This window comes from Mustela nigripes, chromosome 2 (assembly GCF_022355385.1).
Source record: "Mustela nigripes isolate SB6536 chromosome 2, MUSNIG.SB6536, whole genome shotgun sequence".
Lineage (NCBI taxonomy): Eukaryota > Metazoa > Chordata > Mammalia > Carnivora > Mustelidae > Mustela > Mustela nigripes.
The window spans coordinates 112,011,519-112,028,097 of record NC_081558.1 but is presented as its reverse complement, the minus strand read 5'-3'; the positions used below and the strand labels follow the sequence as shown (position 1 = coordinate 112,028,097).

The 16,579-nt window shown below is 40.5% G+C and overlaps 1 protein-coding gene across 1 annotated transcript in view; it reads right to left on the bottom strand.

Annotated features, from left to right (window-relative positions):
* C2H3orf70 (chromosome 2 C3orf70 homolog) overlaps positions 1-14,583 on the bottom strand; it is an 83,445-nt gene extending 68,862 nt beyond the window's left edge. The window contains exon 1 of the mRNA XM_059391371.1: positions 14,021-14,583. Within this exon, the coding sequence (XP_059247354.1) occupies positions 14,021-14,216 (196 nt within the window). The 5' untranslated portion in view covers positions 14,217-14,583. The remainder of the gene's footprint in view (positions 1-14,020) is intronic.
* Positions 14,584-16,579: the final 1,996 nt, after the last annotated feature.

Sequence of the window (16,579 nt, the reverse complement as noted above, 5' to 3'; positions counted from 1 at the left end):
ATAAAGGTTATATATGAAAAACCAAAAGCTAACATACTTGATGGTGAAAAAATGAGGGCTTTTCCTCTAAGATCAGAAATAAGACAAGGATGTCCACTCACCACCTTCTCTCAGCATAGTACTGGAAGTCCTAGCTATGGCAATCAGACAAGAAAAAATAAAATAAAAGGTATTCAGATTAGAAAGTCAGAAGCTATACTGTCACTATATGCAATGGCATGATACTACATATAAAACCCTAAAGACTCCACAGAACACTACTAGAAGTAACAAATTCAGTAAAGGTGCAAGATACAGAATAACCAGAAATTGGTTGCATTTCTATATATTAATAACGAAGTAGCAGAAAGAGAAATTAAAAAACAAATCCATTTACATTTGCATCAAAAAGAATAAAATATCAAAATAAATTTAACCAAGGAGGTGAAAGACCTATACTGTGAAAACTATGAAACTGAAGACAATGCAAATAAATGAAAAGAAATCCCACTGCTCAGGGATTAGAAGTATGTTATTAAAATGTCCATACTACCCAAAGTAAGCTACAGATTCAAAGCAATCTCTACCAAAAGATCAACAGCATTTTTCATAGAACTAGAACAGATAATCCTAAAATTTGTATGGAACCACAAAAGACCACAAAGAGCCAAAGCAATCTTGAAAAAGAAGAATAAAGCTGGAAGTATCACAATCCTAGATTTCAAGATATACCACAAAGTTGTAGTAATCAAAACAGTACAGTAGAGTTACATACTTAGATCAATGGAACAGAATACAGAGCCCAGAAGTAGTAAACTCACATTCAAATGTGTGTGACTCAAATGGTCAATTAATCCATGACAAAGTAGGCAAGATTACACAATGGAGAAAAGAGTCTCTTCAACAAATGGTGCTAGGAAAGCCATTTAGCTATATGCAAAAGAATGAAACTGGACCTCTTTCTTGTACCAAATACAAAAATAAATGCAAAATGGATTAACGATCTAATAATGAGACCTCAAACTATAAAACTCCTAGAAGAGAACATAGGCAGTAATTTCTTTAACACTGGCCATAGCGACATTTTCTAAATAGGACTCCTATGGCAAGGAAAACAAAAGCAAAAATGAACTACTGGGACTACATTAAAACAAAAAGCTTCTGCACAGTGAAAGAAATCAACAACAAAATAACAAGACAATCTATTGAATGGGAGAAAATATTTCCAAATGATAATTCCAATAAGGGGTTAATATCCAAAATACATAAAGAACATATACAACTCAACACCAAATAGTAACAATAAAAATCATTATCTGATTAAAAATTTCAGAGAACCTATACAGACATTTTTCCAAAGACCACCTACGGACATTAAGCAAACACATGGAAAGATGTTCAACATCACTCATCATCTGCGAAATGCAAATCAAAACCACACTGAGATACCAGCTCACACCCATTAGAATGGTTAGAATCAAAAAGACAATAAATAAGTGTTGACAAGGATGTAGAGAAAAAGGAACCCTTGTGTATGGCTGGTAGAATGTAAATTGATGTAGTCACTGTGGAAAACATGTGGATGTGTGGCAGCAAAATGTAGGAGAAATCTCTGTACCTCCATCTCAGTTGGTTTTTTTTTTTTAAGATTTTTAAATTTATTTATTTATTTGAGAGAGACATAGAGAGAGAGAGTATGAGAGAGAGAGAGCTTGAGAGGGGACAGGTCAGAGTGAGAAAGAAACTCCCCGCTGAGCAGGGAGCCCCAAGGGGGAGTCGATCCCCGGACTCCAGGATCATGACCTGAGCCCAAGGCAATTGCTTAACCAACTAAACCACTCAGGTGCCCTCCATCTCAGTTTTGTTTTAAACCTAAAAAGGCTCTAAGAAACTAAGTCCTTAAAAAAAAAAAAAAAAGATAAAATGCACTTCACCAAAGAGGATATAAGGCAAATAAGCACATGAATGTTAATAAGTAAGTGCAGATTAAAATCAAAATGAATTTATCAGTTCACATCTATTAGAATGACTGAAATAAAAAGAGCACCACCACCAAATGCCTTTGAGAAGAATGTGGAGAAGAAACCGGATCACTCATAGATTGTTGGTGGGAATATAAAATGGCACAATGTCTATAGGAAACAGGTTAGCAGCTTCTTAAAAAACTAAACATGTAACTATCATACAACCCAGCCACTGCACCCCTGGGCATCTATCCCAGAGACATGAAGACTTTTGTTCAAATAGAATATTGTACATAACCATTTACAGGCTTATTTGTAATAACTAAAAACTGGCCACACAAGATGTCCTTCCATGCGTGAATGCTTAAACTACAGTACACGTATGCCACATACTACTATTCAACAATACAAAGGTACGGACTATGACACGCTCACCAGTGTAGATCAAACTCCGGAGATTATGCTGAGTGAAGAAAAGCCAATCGCAAAAGGTGACATACTGAATGATTTCATTCACAAAACCTTCTGGAAATGATAAAATTATAGAAGTGGAGAACAGATTAGTGACTGCCAGAAATTAATGAGGGGGTAGCCAAAAGGGAAGTGTGGCTATAAAAGAGTAATATGAAGTAACTTGCCATGATGGAAATGTTTTTGATTTTGGCTATATAATTGATACTGAGCTACCGTTTCCATGCCATTCACCACTAAAAGGAACATGGGATCCTTGGGAAAAAAAAAAAAAAACAATAGATTTCTGGTCTGAGGCAGAGAAATTACTAGGTAAGCCTGGAACAATTTGTTCCAGAAAATAGGAAAGTACTAAAAAAAATGATAAGGACATGTCAAAAGGACACAGAAGCCAGCTTAAAAGGACTCTCACTGGCCAAATTTAAGATGGTTTGAGCATCAAAAAAGTTATGGTACTTAATTATAACATAATGAATAAAAAGAACCAAGCTCCCTGTAGTAATACTTAAAAAAAGAAGGGACGTAGGTAAAAAAGAAAAACCTCTTCTTTATAAAACAATGCCATCAAATGGTAAAAAGAACAGCAGAATTAGAAAATCACCATTTTGAAACCACCAATGTAATAAGTGATCCACCTAAGACTCTTCAGTCAATACTAAAATCACTAGTTTGAATACTGTTAGAGAAGAGGATATTCATTCAGTGTCAAAGTAGTCATCACACAGTACAGTATTTTTTTAAAAAGGAATAAAAAATGTTTAAAAAAAAAACAATGAAGGGGAAATGGTATCTGTATAACGGACTTGTCAGTTATATATAGCATTAGCAATAGTGGAACAACTTGACATTCTATGTCTCCTCATGTGATACTATAAGGAGGATACAATACCACTCATGTAACAAACTCAACAAAAATGTTAACCTAAATCTAATCATGGTTAAGCAATTAAGCAAGTTTAAAATATGGGACATTCTACAGACAGTTAACTTGGACTTTTCAAAAATTTCAATGTCATCCCCCAAAAGTGTGATTATTCTAGAATGATTAAAGTAGACTAAAGCAATATAATAATGAAATGTGATCTATGAGGCTCAATTGGATGCTGAATTTTTTTAAAAGTCAGATATAAAATTCATTTTTTTAAAGATTATATTTATTTGAGAGAGCGAGCACAACAGGGGAACAGCAGAAGGATAGGAGAAACAGGCTCCCTGTTGAGCAGGAAGTCTTATCTGGGGCTTGATCCTAGGACTCTGTGATCATGACCTGAGCCTAAGGCAGACGCTTAACCAACTGAGCCAGGCACTCTGAAAAATCATTTTTTGACAATTAAGGAAACTGTATATCAGATGTCATTGCTAAGTTAGCGTTAATTATCTTAGATGTGATTAGTATTGCAATTATAGAGGAAAATTTCCTCATTCTTGAGAGGCATGCTGAAATATTTAGGTGAAATATCATGATATTTGCAACCTATTTTTAAATACTTTAGGAAGAGTGTGTATGCATGCATGTATGTGTGTAGACAGAAAAAGATAAAGCAATGAGCCTAAAAGAATTTCCCATAAAATACCAAATTATTACACTCTTCGTGTTCTTTTTCACTAAAGTCCATTAGAATGAGATACAGAAGAAGAAATACACGTCTGTATTATCCCAAAATGTCTAGCTTTAAATGGACAGATTAGCACTAGGCAAGTTAAAGGATTTGTCCTGAAGAGACTGTTCTAGGGCATTGTGCAGACACAGCTGGAAGGATTGATTTTACATTGTTGGCACTCCGGATATTGCATGTTTTTGGCAGTGTACTTCTAGAATACTGTTAAGTATCAGAAAATTGAAGAACAAACCAACAATAACAACAAGAGAAACACAAAACAAATATTCTGTGAACTTGAGAAAAGTAATTTGCAAAGACTACAATCAAGTTAACTTTATCTAGCATTCTAGCCACCAGGAATACTCTACCAAAGTAGTACTTTTGCCATTTTTCCATATAAAATCAGCATTCCAAATGATGACCAAGTATCACCACAGGATCCTGACAAGGCTTCTAAGTCATTCAAGTTAAATACATTCCATTTCCCTTTAATACAATGTAACTTTTATAATATTCTGATCCTTTGAAGCCTGTTGAGCCACATTTTGCTGTACATGAAAGCTCCCTATTAATTGGTAATCTGATTAACCAGAACTATCCATTGCTTAACAATGGTGAAAAACAGGACACAAAAGGGGCTTGGGAGTTGGAGCACACTGTAAGATTTCATTGACAGGCGTGCCTGGGTGGCTCAGTGGGTTAAGCCTCTGCCTTCGGCTCAGGTCATGGTCCCAGGGTCCTGGGATCAAGCCCCGCATCGGGCTCTCTGCTCCGCGGAGAGCCTGCTTCCTCCTCTCTCTCTGCCTGCCTCTCTGCCTACTTGCGATCTGTCAAATAAATAAATAAAATCTTAAAAAAAAAAAAAGATTTCATTGACAAAAAGTCGATAATCGTCACATAGTGACTATTACAAAATAGGCCTTCCAACAATGAAGGTAACAAAAAACTCAGCAATCTCTAAATGGAATATTCAAAATGTGTATTTTTACGATCTTTGTTGGTTTTGAGTGTTTAACTGAACAAATGGGTACGGTCACAAAGTGAATTTCAAATGAAACAAGGATTACTGTGGTAGGGGTAAGTCGCCAGAGTTAGGGATGGATGGTCATTACACTGTGAGACTGGTATTATTATTATCCCCATATTAGAAGTGAAGAAACTGAAAGAGGTTAACATCTCCCAAACCACATAACTAGTTAAGTGGGCAGAGCCATGATGCAAATGCAGTCCAACCCCAGAGCCTGCCCTCAGGATACTTAAACTATCTGGTATTTCCGATTTTTGTTTGTTTGGTTTTTTTGAGGAGGGCCTGATGCCACCCTTCACTGAATACCTGCAGTAAGTACTTTGCTTGTGTCATTTAGCCCTCACAACAACCCTGTGAAATAGGACTTTTACTCCTGTTTTTCAGAGGAAACATTAAGGTTGAGAGAGGTTGAGTAATCTGTCCAAAGTTATACTGCCAGTAAATGGAGGAACCATGATTCAAACCACTGTCTGATTCCATGGCCCTTTTCCTTTCTAGGATTACCTTCTGCCTTCCTTGCCCTATGTATAAACCATTCCTTATTTTTCAAGAAAGCAAATCTTCTATTAGACAACTTTTGATTGTTAAACATGTATTCCTATTATTGTTTGGAATTAACAACATAATTTCTCTAAAAATATTTTCTTATAATTAATTAATTTCTACAGTATGAGAAAACAAACCTAAATAAAATGAAGGTTTTGGAATGTAGGAAATTATCATAGAAACATCTTCAAAAGCTACCTAGTTGAAGTCCCTAAGTGCAACAGGCTTGGAAGCTAGCAATAATTAATGGTATGCATCCAAATATAACAGCAACAACAAAAAAAAAACAACAAAAATCTAACAACAAAAAAAAAACCCTGGGGGCTTGCTCCAGCTAGGGATTAGCTGAGAATATGAAATGACTGAAGCTTCATATCATACCAATACATTGTTAGTTTTTATTCTTTTTTTTTTAAAGATTTTATTTATTTATTTGACAGAGAGAAATTACAAGTACACTGAGAGGCAGGCAGAGAGAGAGAGAGAAGGAAGCAGGCTCCCTGCTGAGCAGAGAGCCCAATGCGGAACTCGATCCCAGGACCCTGAGATCATGACCTGAGCCGAAGGCAGCGGCTTAACCCACTGAGCCCCCCAGGCGCCCCTGTTAGTTTTTATTCTATTTATTTTTTAAAGATTTTTATTTATTTATTTGAGAGAGAATGCATGCACACACAAGCAGGGGGAGCAGCAGAGGGAGAAGAAAGCAGGCTCTCTGCTGAGCAAGGGCTCAGTGCAGGGCTTGATCCCAGGTCCCTTGGGTCACCCTGAGCCACCCAGGCACTCCCATTTATTAATATTTTTTAAAGTACAGTTTTACAGTGTTGGTAACAACTCTGAAAATGCTCCTATTGCATACAACTGTCCTTCTGTGAAAATCAGAAACCAGGGGTGCCCAGGTCTATCAGTCAGTTAAGCGTCTGCCCTCAGCTCAGGTCATAATCTCAGAGTCCCAGAATCGAGCCCTGCACTGAGCCCTCTGCTCAATGGTGAGTCTGCTTCTCCTGTTTCTCACCTGACTCATGCGCTCTCTCTCAAATAAATAAAATCTTTTTTTTAAATAAATAAAAACTTTTAAAAATATAAAAATAAAAAATAACATCAGAAACCAACCTCATTTTACTCATTTAATTCCTGCTTATTCCAGAAAGAATGTAAAACAGCTGAAAATCATCCTCACTCTACCTTGACTGGAACCAAGTGACCCAGAGCCCTGGTTGCTAGTTGGTTCGTGAGATTCTGATTTACATTTACCATATGCAGCCGAAGTAACTCTATGTGACCGTCGACAAGTTTCCTAACCTAAAAAATGAGGGTAACAATACTTACCCCAGAGTTGTGAGGTTTAAGTGAGCTGACACATGCAGAAAGATGATGCCAACATATATAAAGATCACGTGCAAAAAGATATGCCTACATATAACCACAGTCATATAACCACAGTCGTTGTGATTGTTTAAGTTGCCACGTGTCCATGTTTGAAACACCGTGTGGATGGAAAAAACCTATCACTTCTCCTTCTCTCTAAAAAGCTTTGAGGAATCTTACTCAGAACTTAATGTCGCACTTATCCTCTTAATACTATATCCTCTTCCTTCAAGCGCTAGACATGGTAAGAACCCTCATTCTTAGGGAAAAAACTCCCGTTGACTCCTTCATCTAGTCAAATGACCACTCTGTGGTTGGGTTTTTTTGTTTTGTTCTGTTTTGGGGTTTTTTTTGTTTTTTTTTTTTTTGCCATTTTTCACCGTCAAACTTCTTAAATGTATTTCCTGTAGCAACTGTTGTTGATATGATTTGAGATATGGCTTAAAACAGCTGGCATTACCCTGGGAAAGTCAGACTTGACTCTCTGAATTTCCCCTTACTTGTACAGAAGAAGGAAAACAGAACAAACACAATAACACAAAAACCACAATACTAATATAATAACTAATGGAGAGAAGTGTATTTGCCCAAAGGTCCTGAGAGTTAAATTCTTTAATCGGCTCCTTCTTTCTCTAAAGGAAATCTATAAATAGGAAACCAAATTATAGCCAAATATTTGTATGATAGTCCAATCATACAGACCAGATATTTAAGCTCTGGGCAGTGTTATCACCTTCTCTGAACAGTTTTGAAAAAACACTTGCAAATTCTGCCTCTCCAATTTCCATTTTTCTGTATTTCCATGTTGCCCATCCACCTTCTGCTGTGAGTCTTTCTTTAGATATGTTAATATCATCTATTAGATTACATCAAGTCCCACTCTTCCAGCTTTCAATCTGAAAAAGACAGACATCTTTTAAGATGACTTCTGCAGAAAACTGAACTCATCTATTATGTGATTTTATTAAGCCAACTTTGAGTTCTGCTGATGGAACCGACATCATACCACGTACACTCCCCACCCACCCCTGTCACCTTCTAATCACTTTTTCTTCCTTAATTCTTAACTTAGATTTCATTCCCCATCACATCCTATGACCTCTTTATAGTTCTCATTCTTCTATATTCACTTTTGCAACTGTTAATAATTTTCCACCCATTTCTTAACAACCTTCCCCATCACTGGCTTTAATGGAGACAAAAAACAGTTGATATGCATACTAATTTTAAATCGCTCTGTAGAACCTATGATGGTTAAGAGTCTAGGTGCTAGGAATCAGACAGACTTGGATCCAAATCCAGTCTCTATATTTACTAGCTATGTGCCCATGGGAAAGTTACTTAACCTCCCCCAAGTCTTTTCCCTCAACTGTAGAATGGACATAATGACATTATTGTCTATTTAGTGATTAGCATAATAAGCTTACTCTGATATGAAATAATCACTCAAAAAATATTGACTATAATTTCTGTGTCCTAATTCTCAGCTCCTGTCATTCTTTTTTTTAAGATTTATTTATAAAATTTGACAGAGAAAGAGTGAGAGAGCACAACCAGGGGGAGGAGTAGAGGGAGAGGGAGGAGCAGGGGAGGGAGCACAATGCAGGCTCCATGCGGGGCTCTAGCCCAGGACCCTGAGATCATGGCCTGAGCCAAAGGCAGACACTTAACCAACTGAGCCACCCAGGCACTCCAGCTCCTGTTATTCTATTCCTCTTTCTACTTTGAAGAATTCAAATAGCTTTGACTAAATACTGCAGTTAAATATATTCCTCAAGTTACTGTTGAAGGACTAAACCTTTTACCCTCTTCTTCAGTAGTAAAGAAAATCACTATTTGTATATTTTGCCAATCTCTAAGAAATAACCTGCTAAAAACTGATTCAATCTTCATACTCTTTCTCTCTTTCTTTTCTTAAATATTTTATTTTTAAATTATTTCTACACCCAAGTTGTGCTTTGAATTCACAACCCTAAGATTAAGAGCCACACACTCCACCAACTGAACTAGCCAGGTATCCCTCATCTTCATAATCTTACTTAAGACACTCATTTCCCTTGGCTTCTGCAATAAAACCTGCAAAAAAAAACCTTTCCACATTTTTCTTCTCTCGTATTTCTTTGTAAACTCTACTGCGAGTTCACCCTCCTGTACCCAAAACTCTAAAATATTAGTGTTCTAAAGGGAAAAACCTAACGATTTTCATTTCTCATACTATAGTCTCTCCCTTGGTTGTCTTTTTGCTTCATCATGGCCACAACTGCAATCTAAAAATAAGTAAATAACTTCCATATTATCTCTAGTGCAGACCTCTCTTCTAAGTCCTGATCTCTATATCCAACTGCCTACTGATATTACCATGTGATGACAAGGCAGCTTAAACTCAACAGATCCAAAACTGAACTCATGGTCTCCCTGGACATTATTCAAAACTAGACTCGCGATCTATGTTCAGTCAAACTCTAGTTCATCTCTAGTATTTTGTGTTGTTGGTAAATGAATGGCATTACCATCCATCCAAGGTGCATGAGGCAGAAGTCTAGAAATGATCCTTTATAACCTTCCTCTTCCTCCCTCTCCAAATCTAATTTATTCCAATTTCCATTTATGGATATTATTTTATTAATTTCTATTTTTTCATTAATACCAAAATAATCTCCTTTGCTAGTTTCATTCCTCTACTACCCATATTATTGCTATAATGTTAAGGTCTCTATCAACTGAAACTTTAGACTTTACATCTTTCCTGCTCATCCCTCCCTTGCATCTCAACAATCTAATGTATAATGTCCTCTAAATATTCTACCTATTCTAGCCACAAAATCTACTTTATAATATCTGTATGTGATTATTCTTTCCCATCCGTCTTCCCTAGCCAAGTCATGTCTTTTTTTTTTTCCTCTCAGAACTCCTCTTGGACTGGCACCTGGGTGGCTCAGTGGGTTAAGCCTCTGCCTTTGGCTCAGATCATGATCTCAGGGTCCTGGGATTGAACCCCATATGGGGCTGTCTGCTCAGCAGGGAGCCTCTTCCCCTCTCTCTCTGCCTGCCTCTCTGCCTACTTGTGATCTCTCTCTCCATCAAATAAATAAATAAATAATCTTAAAAAAATAATAAAAAAAAAAAAAACCTCTTGGAATCCTTCACTCTTTTATTCCAACCAATATAATTCCTTATGGGGGCAGGGGAAGGTTACACATTCAGGGCCATAATTTATTTAACCCAGTCATCTCTCTTTGACAGCAACACCTACAGAACATTTAATAGTTTTCCTCCCATAGTCCTCAAAATCTGCCATTATCCAAAGAAACTATTTCCTTTAATGATACAAGTACCACATCCATGTATACATGTTTTATTTATCTTTTATAAACATGTGTATGTTATCAACCTTTTGTTTCATAAGATTATGAATTTCACAACTTTAACACAAATCATATATAGCTGAACTTTCTTCATTTGTTCTGAAGTCCCTCTCCCGAGTATCAAAGTGGTCCTCTCATTTCAGCATCTTCTCATGTGATGAACAAGTTGATAGTTTTCTCACCCATATCCTTTGTGATTTTATTTATTTTTTTAAAAGATTTTATTTATTTATTTGTCAGATTGAGAGAGAAAGAGAGCACGCATAAGCAGGCAGAGGCAGAGAGGCAGAGCAGGCTCCCTGCTGAGTAAGGAGCCCGATGTGGGACTCAATCCTAGAACCCTGGAATCATGATCTGAGCCGAAGACAGCGGCTTAACCAACTGAGCCATCCAAGCTTTGTGATTTTAAAGGAATCCTAAAAATCCTTTGTGATTTTAAAGGAATACAAAAATAAATACAGCATGAATCACGTCCTTCTACTCTGCTTAAAGGGCATGATCCAGCTGTATTAATATTTGTATCCCTAGTTTCCACAATATGTTTCACAAAGAGAAGGTGCTCAATACACGTTCAAGACTCAAAGAATTTTGCTTAGGGCTGATGTTGTAATGTTCATGAGTGCCAAAAAGAAAGCAGAACTTCTCAAATGTGTGAACTCTGCTTTTTTTTTCCCCTGAGAAAGACGGTATTTGGACTAAAAAAAGCGTAGAAAGAATGGATGCCCAGTATAGGTGAGAAGACTGTAACACAGCACTTTGCTGCTCTAAATGAAATGAAGCTCCTCCTGAATGTGATCACTGCATCACTGCCAGTGGAGGAAGCCTGGAGACCTGGAAGGTTGCCAAAGACTGAAAACAAGCAAATAAATGTAGATCTGATTTTTTTCTAATATAGAATAAAAGAGAAAAGAATAGAATTGACAATAATAGTCGAGTATACTTGGCATCAGTTCTTTCCTAAAATCAGGTTATTTATTTAAAAAGCAGCTTCTAATCACTTTGAAACCAAAATGGTAAGCATTTGTGGAACCAACTTAAGTAACCAGACAAATATAATTTCCTTTCTTTTTTTTTAAAAGGCCGTCTTTATAGACAGATCATATATCAAAAAGAAGCAATAAAAATAGTATCAGATTTCAACAAGGTAGAATTTCAACAAGGTATATGACCAGGCTCTCATTACACCATATAGTAAGATAAATATAAGATGATAACAGTACAATTAAGTGCTGGCCAATTACTTAAACGACCATAACAATGAGTGTTTCTTAATGAAGTGCCATCAACTTGAAGGTCAGTTCTACCCACAGGGTTCAGAACTCCTATCTGTGGCCCTCTCCTTTTCAACAATTTTATCAATAATTTGAATGAAGATGTAAAAGGCTACTATACTACTGCCTTTATCCAATATATGACTGACATGAAACTAAGGGACACAAATATGTATTAAAAAAGAGCTGGGATCTGAAAAAACAATGATAAGCCAGATAAATGGGCTAATTCTAATTAAGATGAAATTTAACAGGGAAAAATATCTAAGGTATTAATCAGTGTCCAAAAAAAAAAAATACATATAGAACTGTGAGATGGGCAAGTCCCATGACTTAATTGACACATATGTAAAACAAACAAAAAGGGGGCTTAATAGCTCTTGACAGCAGTCTTAGTTCAATCTGACAGCAGCAAGCTCAATATGATGAGGATCTCTGAAAAGCTAATGTGATGCTAGATGCAGCAGTAACAGTATCTCAAACATGGGAGGCAGCAGTCCTGCTCAATTCTGGACTGATCTGACAACAACTGGGATGTTGTGTATCCTTCTAAGGGTCACAGTCTTCAGAGGATCATAACCATATTGGCACATGTTCAGAACAGAACCACCAGGATGCTCAGGACCCTGGATACCATTCCACAAAAGGAGAGGCAGGAGAGAAAGGAGATTTATAAATAGGACAAAACAGTGCCTTGAGAGGAAAATGATGGCTACTTTCATTCAGTCACTCAATGAACGTGAATTTCAAATCTATTTCAGGCCAGATGCTGTAACAATGTCTGGGAATACAGAGAGAAGAGAGTCTATGTCCATGGCATATTCATATGTATATCTGAAGAGCTGAAAAAGCCATGATCTGAAAAAGGATTAGACTGTTCTATATGATTTCATAAGGTAGGAATAAGACCGGTGGAAAGAAGTTATAAAGTAACTGATTTCAGCTCCAAATGAGAGTATTTTAGGAATCAAAGATGACTTACGAAGCTATCTGAGAAGACAGCAAGGTTCCCATTCCCATCAGGAATGTTGTACTTAGTGGAGAGACTGCTGAAGTAAGACAGGCACTGAACTGATGATCTTTAATGTTCCTCGTATTTGATACTAGGACTCCACACTTCCCTAGGAAATGGACTCTCACCAGATGGACCATACTTGTGCACTTCAGCATCACAGCTTTCCTACAGTTGCTACTTCCAACTTTGTACCCTATCCTCCCCTGAAATGATGCTTTATAATGGGGAACGGTCTGAGAGCAATAGGAATAATGAACTACGGGAAGAAACAGAACCATCAGCACACAGAACACCAAAAAATCAATACTGTTCAATGTACAGAAAATATAGGAATTCTTTATACTTTTAAGTCGTAAATTCAATTTAAAATACCTCACTATGTTCAATTAACGTAAACAAGGACTTGTCATGTACTGCATCTCTTGTTGGGAGCCATTTTTTTCTTAACCAACAAGGAGAAAACAATTTTAACTTAAGATCACTTTGAGAATTTGTGTCCTGAATAAACACTCCAAAAACCTCCATTATAAGGGTATGTGAAACTAAGTTTATAATAGATTTCTTTTAGAAATGATTTATTGGATATAGCAGGCCCAATATCATGAACTAATCAAATTGTGGAATTCTGATTAAATGGCTACTTAAGTTTAATCCATTTGAAAACGCACACACACACACACACACACACACAAGATAAACACAGAGAAAAGGCCTAGCCCATTTAGTTCTGGCTTTTATAAATTGGTTTAATATCATTAAAGCTTACTTCCATTCATTTTATTTTGTAATTTTAAAACCGTCTCCTATACTGGCTCTCTAGATACCCAGTTACAGCCGGGTGCTGAAGGAGTTCATCCTTCCAAACTGTTAATATTAACTTCTTGGAAGCTGTCCCTTATACTTTAGTGCTTTCTCAATCTGGATACAATAAATGGGCCACAATTCGATTACCAAGGGCTCTTTCTGTTAAAGAGCAGCGTGGAAAAGACAAAAGTGAGGGGGGGAAAGAGGAGCATGTTTAACCACCAGCCCTGAAAAAAGGCTTCCCCTCTAGTTGTCAACTCTTGACGGCGCTCTACCATTTCTCAATACACTGCCTGGTCCTTTCCGATAAAAAAGAAAAAGAAACAAAAACTGATTCCAGTTTTCCTGGGACAGGGAGATCCCCTTTTGTAGAAGTGGCTAAAGCGAGGCTCCCCGTGGGATTTCATCTCGTAGCCAAGGCAGTGCCAACCGAGGCGTCCGACACCAGGGCAGCGCCCGCCCGCCCGGAGCCCAGGGTGGCCCCAGCTGGCAACCGATCAGCCCCGGCCGAGCCCGGAGCCGCCGGGGCCGCAGGGTCCCAGCCGCGACCCCGAACAGCCTCGCGAGCGCCCCGGGACGGTGGCGAAGGCGGGGAGACGCGGCTCGACTTACAGTGACACCATCCTAGGTGACAGCACCAGTGCAGCTTGAAGCACTTGCCGTGGCTGTGCGTGGCACAGATGGAAAGCCCGTCGCACGGCTGGAAGTCGGGTCTGCGGGCAGCGCAACTCCGCGCCAGGGCCTGAGCCTCGTCCACTTTCTCGCTCTTCCAGCCCCGCTCAGGCGCCGACGCCGACGCCGCACTCATTTCCGCTCCCTCCGCCGAGCCGAGGCCGGGAGCCCGGGAGAAGCGGCGTCTGGGCGGGCAGGAAGCCGAGCCGGCTGCAGACGTGGGAGGGCGCGGGCCGGGAGTCACGCCAGCGCGCGTGGCGGCGGCGGCGGTGCTGGTGGTGGTGGTGGTGGCGGCGGCGGCGGCGGCGGGAGCGCGGAGGTCCCAGGCTCGCAGAGGAGCCGCCCCGGGCGCTGCGACTGGGGGGGCTGGGCCTGCCGCCGCCTGCCTCCCTCCGCCGCGGCGCGCGCCGCGTCCCCACGCGCACACGCACGCGCACACGGGCGCGCGTGCCGACGGCCCCGGCTGGCGCCAAGCGTCGGTCAGCGAGCCCGGCCTCCTCACACACGCTGCAGGCGTCCCCTCTTGTCACAGCGAGTCCCTGACACACACTCACTCATTCCTCCGAGACCCACCCCGACCGACGCACGGCCATTAGTGAACATACAAGCGCCTCGGCGGCTTGGCGTTCACGGGCACGGCAGCTTACACGCGCGCTTCCCACACACACTTCCCGCCGAGCTGGGCAGTCTCGAGAACTCCGCCGAGGGCTGTGCACGCAGAGGACACGCCCACCCGAACCGCCCGGTGGGCTGGTCCCTGCGCCTCTGCCCGCCGGGTTCTTTCATACACACAGCGTCTCCCCACACGCGGCTCACATTTCCCTCGTACACGCCTCCCAGAGTAGACACGGAGACCCCTCGGCGACGCGCGCGCGTTCATGGGCGCGTGCACTCTCCCCCCAGGGCAAGCCTCCCGCTCCGGGCGCGGCCAGTCCGCCACGTGGCAGGGGCCCAAGCCTCCCAGCCTGGGCCACCGCGCCCGTGGGAACCATTGCCTGCTGGCCCTGAGGACGCCCTGGCGCCCCAGCCCCAGTCTCCATGAGGGTGCAGCCCCACCTTGCTGAGCAGGAAAATAACGCCCGTGTGTGTGTGTGTGTGTGTGTGTGTGTGTGAGGGCGGGAGAGAGAGAGATGCATTTGTGTGCACAGGACTAGTGTGTAGAATGTGTTGCATGGGTGTGTAGTTTGGTGTGTATGTAGTATGTGGGTGTGTATGAATGTTATGTTGGGTATGTGTGGTGGGTGTGTGGGTGTGTAGCTGGATGTGTTAAGTGTGTACATGGTATATGTGGAATGTGTGCAGTGTGCATGGTGCACAGTGTGTGATGAGGTGTGTGTATACAGGAGAGCATAGTATGGATGGATATACCGATGCAGAGTGCCGGTGGTGTGTATGCTTGTGTAGTAGAGTATATGTGGTCTGCGTCCTATGTGCAATTGCGTATGCATATACACAGTGTGTGGGTGGATGTGGTTACATGTGTTTTGTGTATATGAGCATAAGATGTGATTACATAAGTATTGCATGTATGTGTGTGGGATGTGTGCCGTTATGGCACCTGGGACTTGTAGGTCAAGTGTGTGTGCACAGTACATCTATGGGTAGAATTGGGAGTGCGTGGTACATGTGGGTGTGGGCACACAAACAGGACTCCTGTCTGCCAAGGACTCGTGTGTGGCTTTGTGTGTTAATGCCTGCCCTGGCCATTGGGTGTGACTGGCCAGGATGGTGGCTGCGGTTCCTGCACACAATCAGCTTGCCTTCTTCCCTCCTGGGGACAAGCTGCTCCAAATAGATTTTCCATGCCAGGCTCAGCTGCTGAGAGCCCACCCAGGGCTGGATTCAGTGAAGAGAAAACAAACCATTTGCTCTCAGAGAGCATGGTTGGGAATTAGTGTTTCCCTGCAACAAGCCGAGACCTAGCCTTGAACACAGAAAAGGAAGGGACCTACTCTCCTTATTTGCCAAGTGTTTTTCAGAGCAAAGGAAAATGCCTGTAATTGCCAAGGTTCAGGGAACAACAACAAAGCCTTTTGGTACAAATGCTGTGTGGGAACATGTTTATGCCCAGGTCCACTTTCTCCATTACTTTATTCCTTTCCTGCTTTGCACTGACAAGGAGACTCGTCATGGTTTTGAAATAACAAAATTCATCTTCAAGCACTGAAAATCCTTGCTGCCATAAGCAATCTTTCATAATTTTCCCTTTTATTTAACCTTGGCTTGAGAAGGGAAATGTAATTTGCATATATCTGACTCTAGTGAAGTCTTCATTTGTTAGGGGTTAGGGAGAGACTCAATTTGGTGGGAATGGAATTTTCAAGAAAGATCCGAATCAAAATCACAAAATATGCTTCCCCCAAAACCTAACACTGAAACAGCTATAAATATGAAATATCATCTCTTCAGCTTCAGCCCTAGGCTTCCCTCTCCTGAAAAAAATCCTAATGAAATACATCCCTGACTCATAAAATCTATCTGTTCTGGCTATTAATTTCA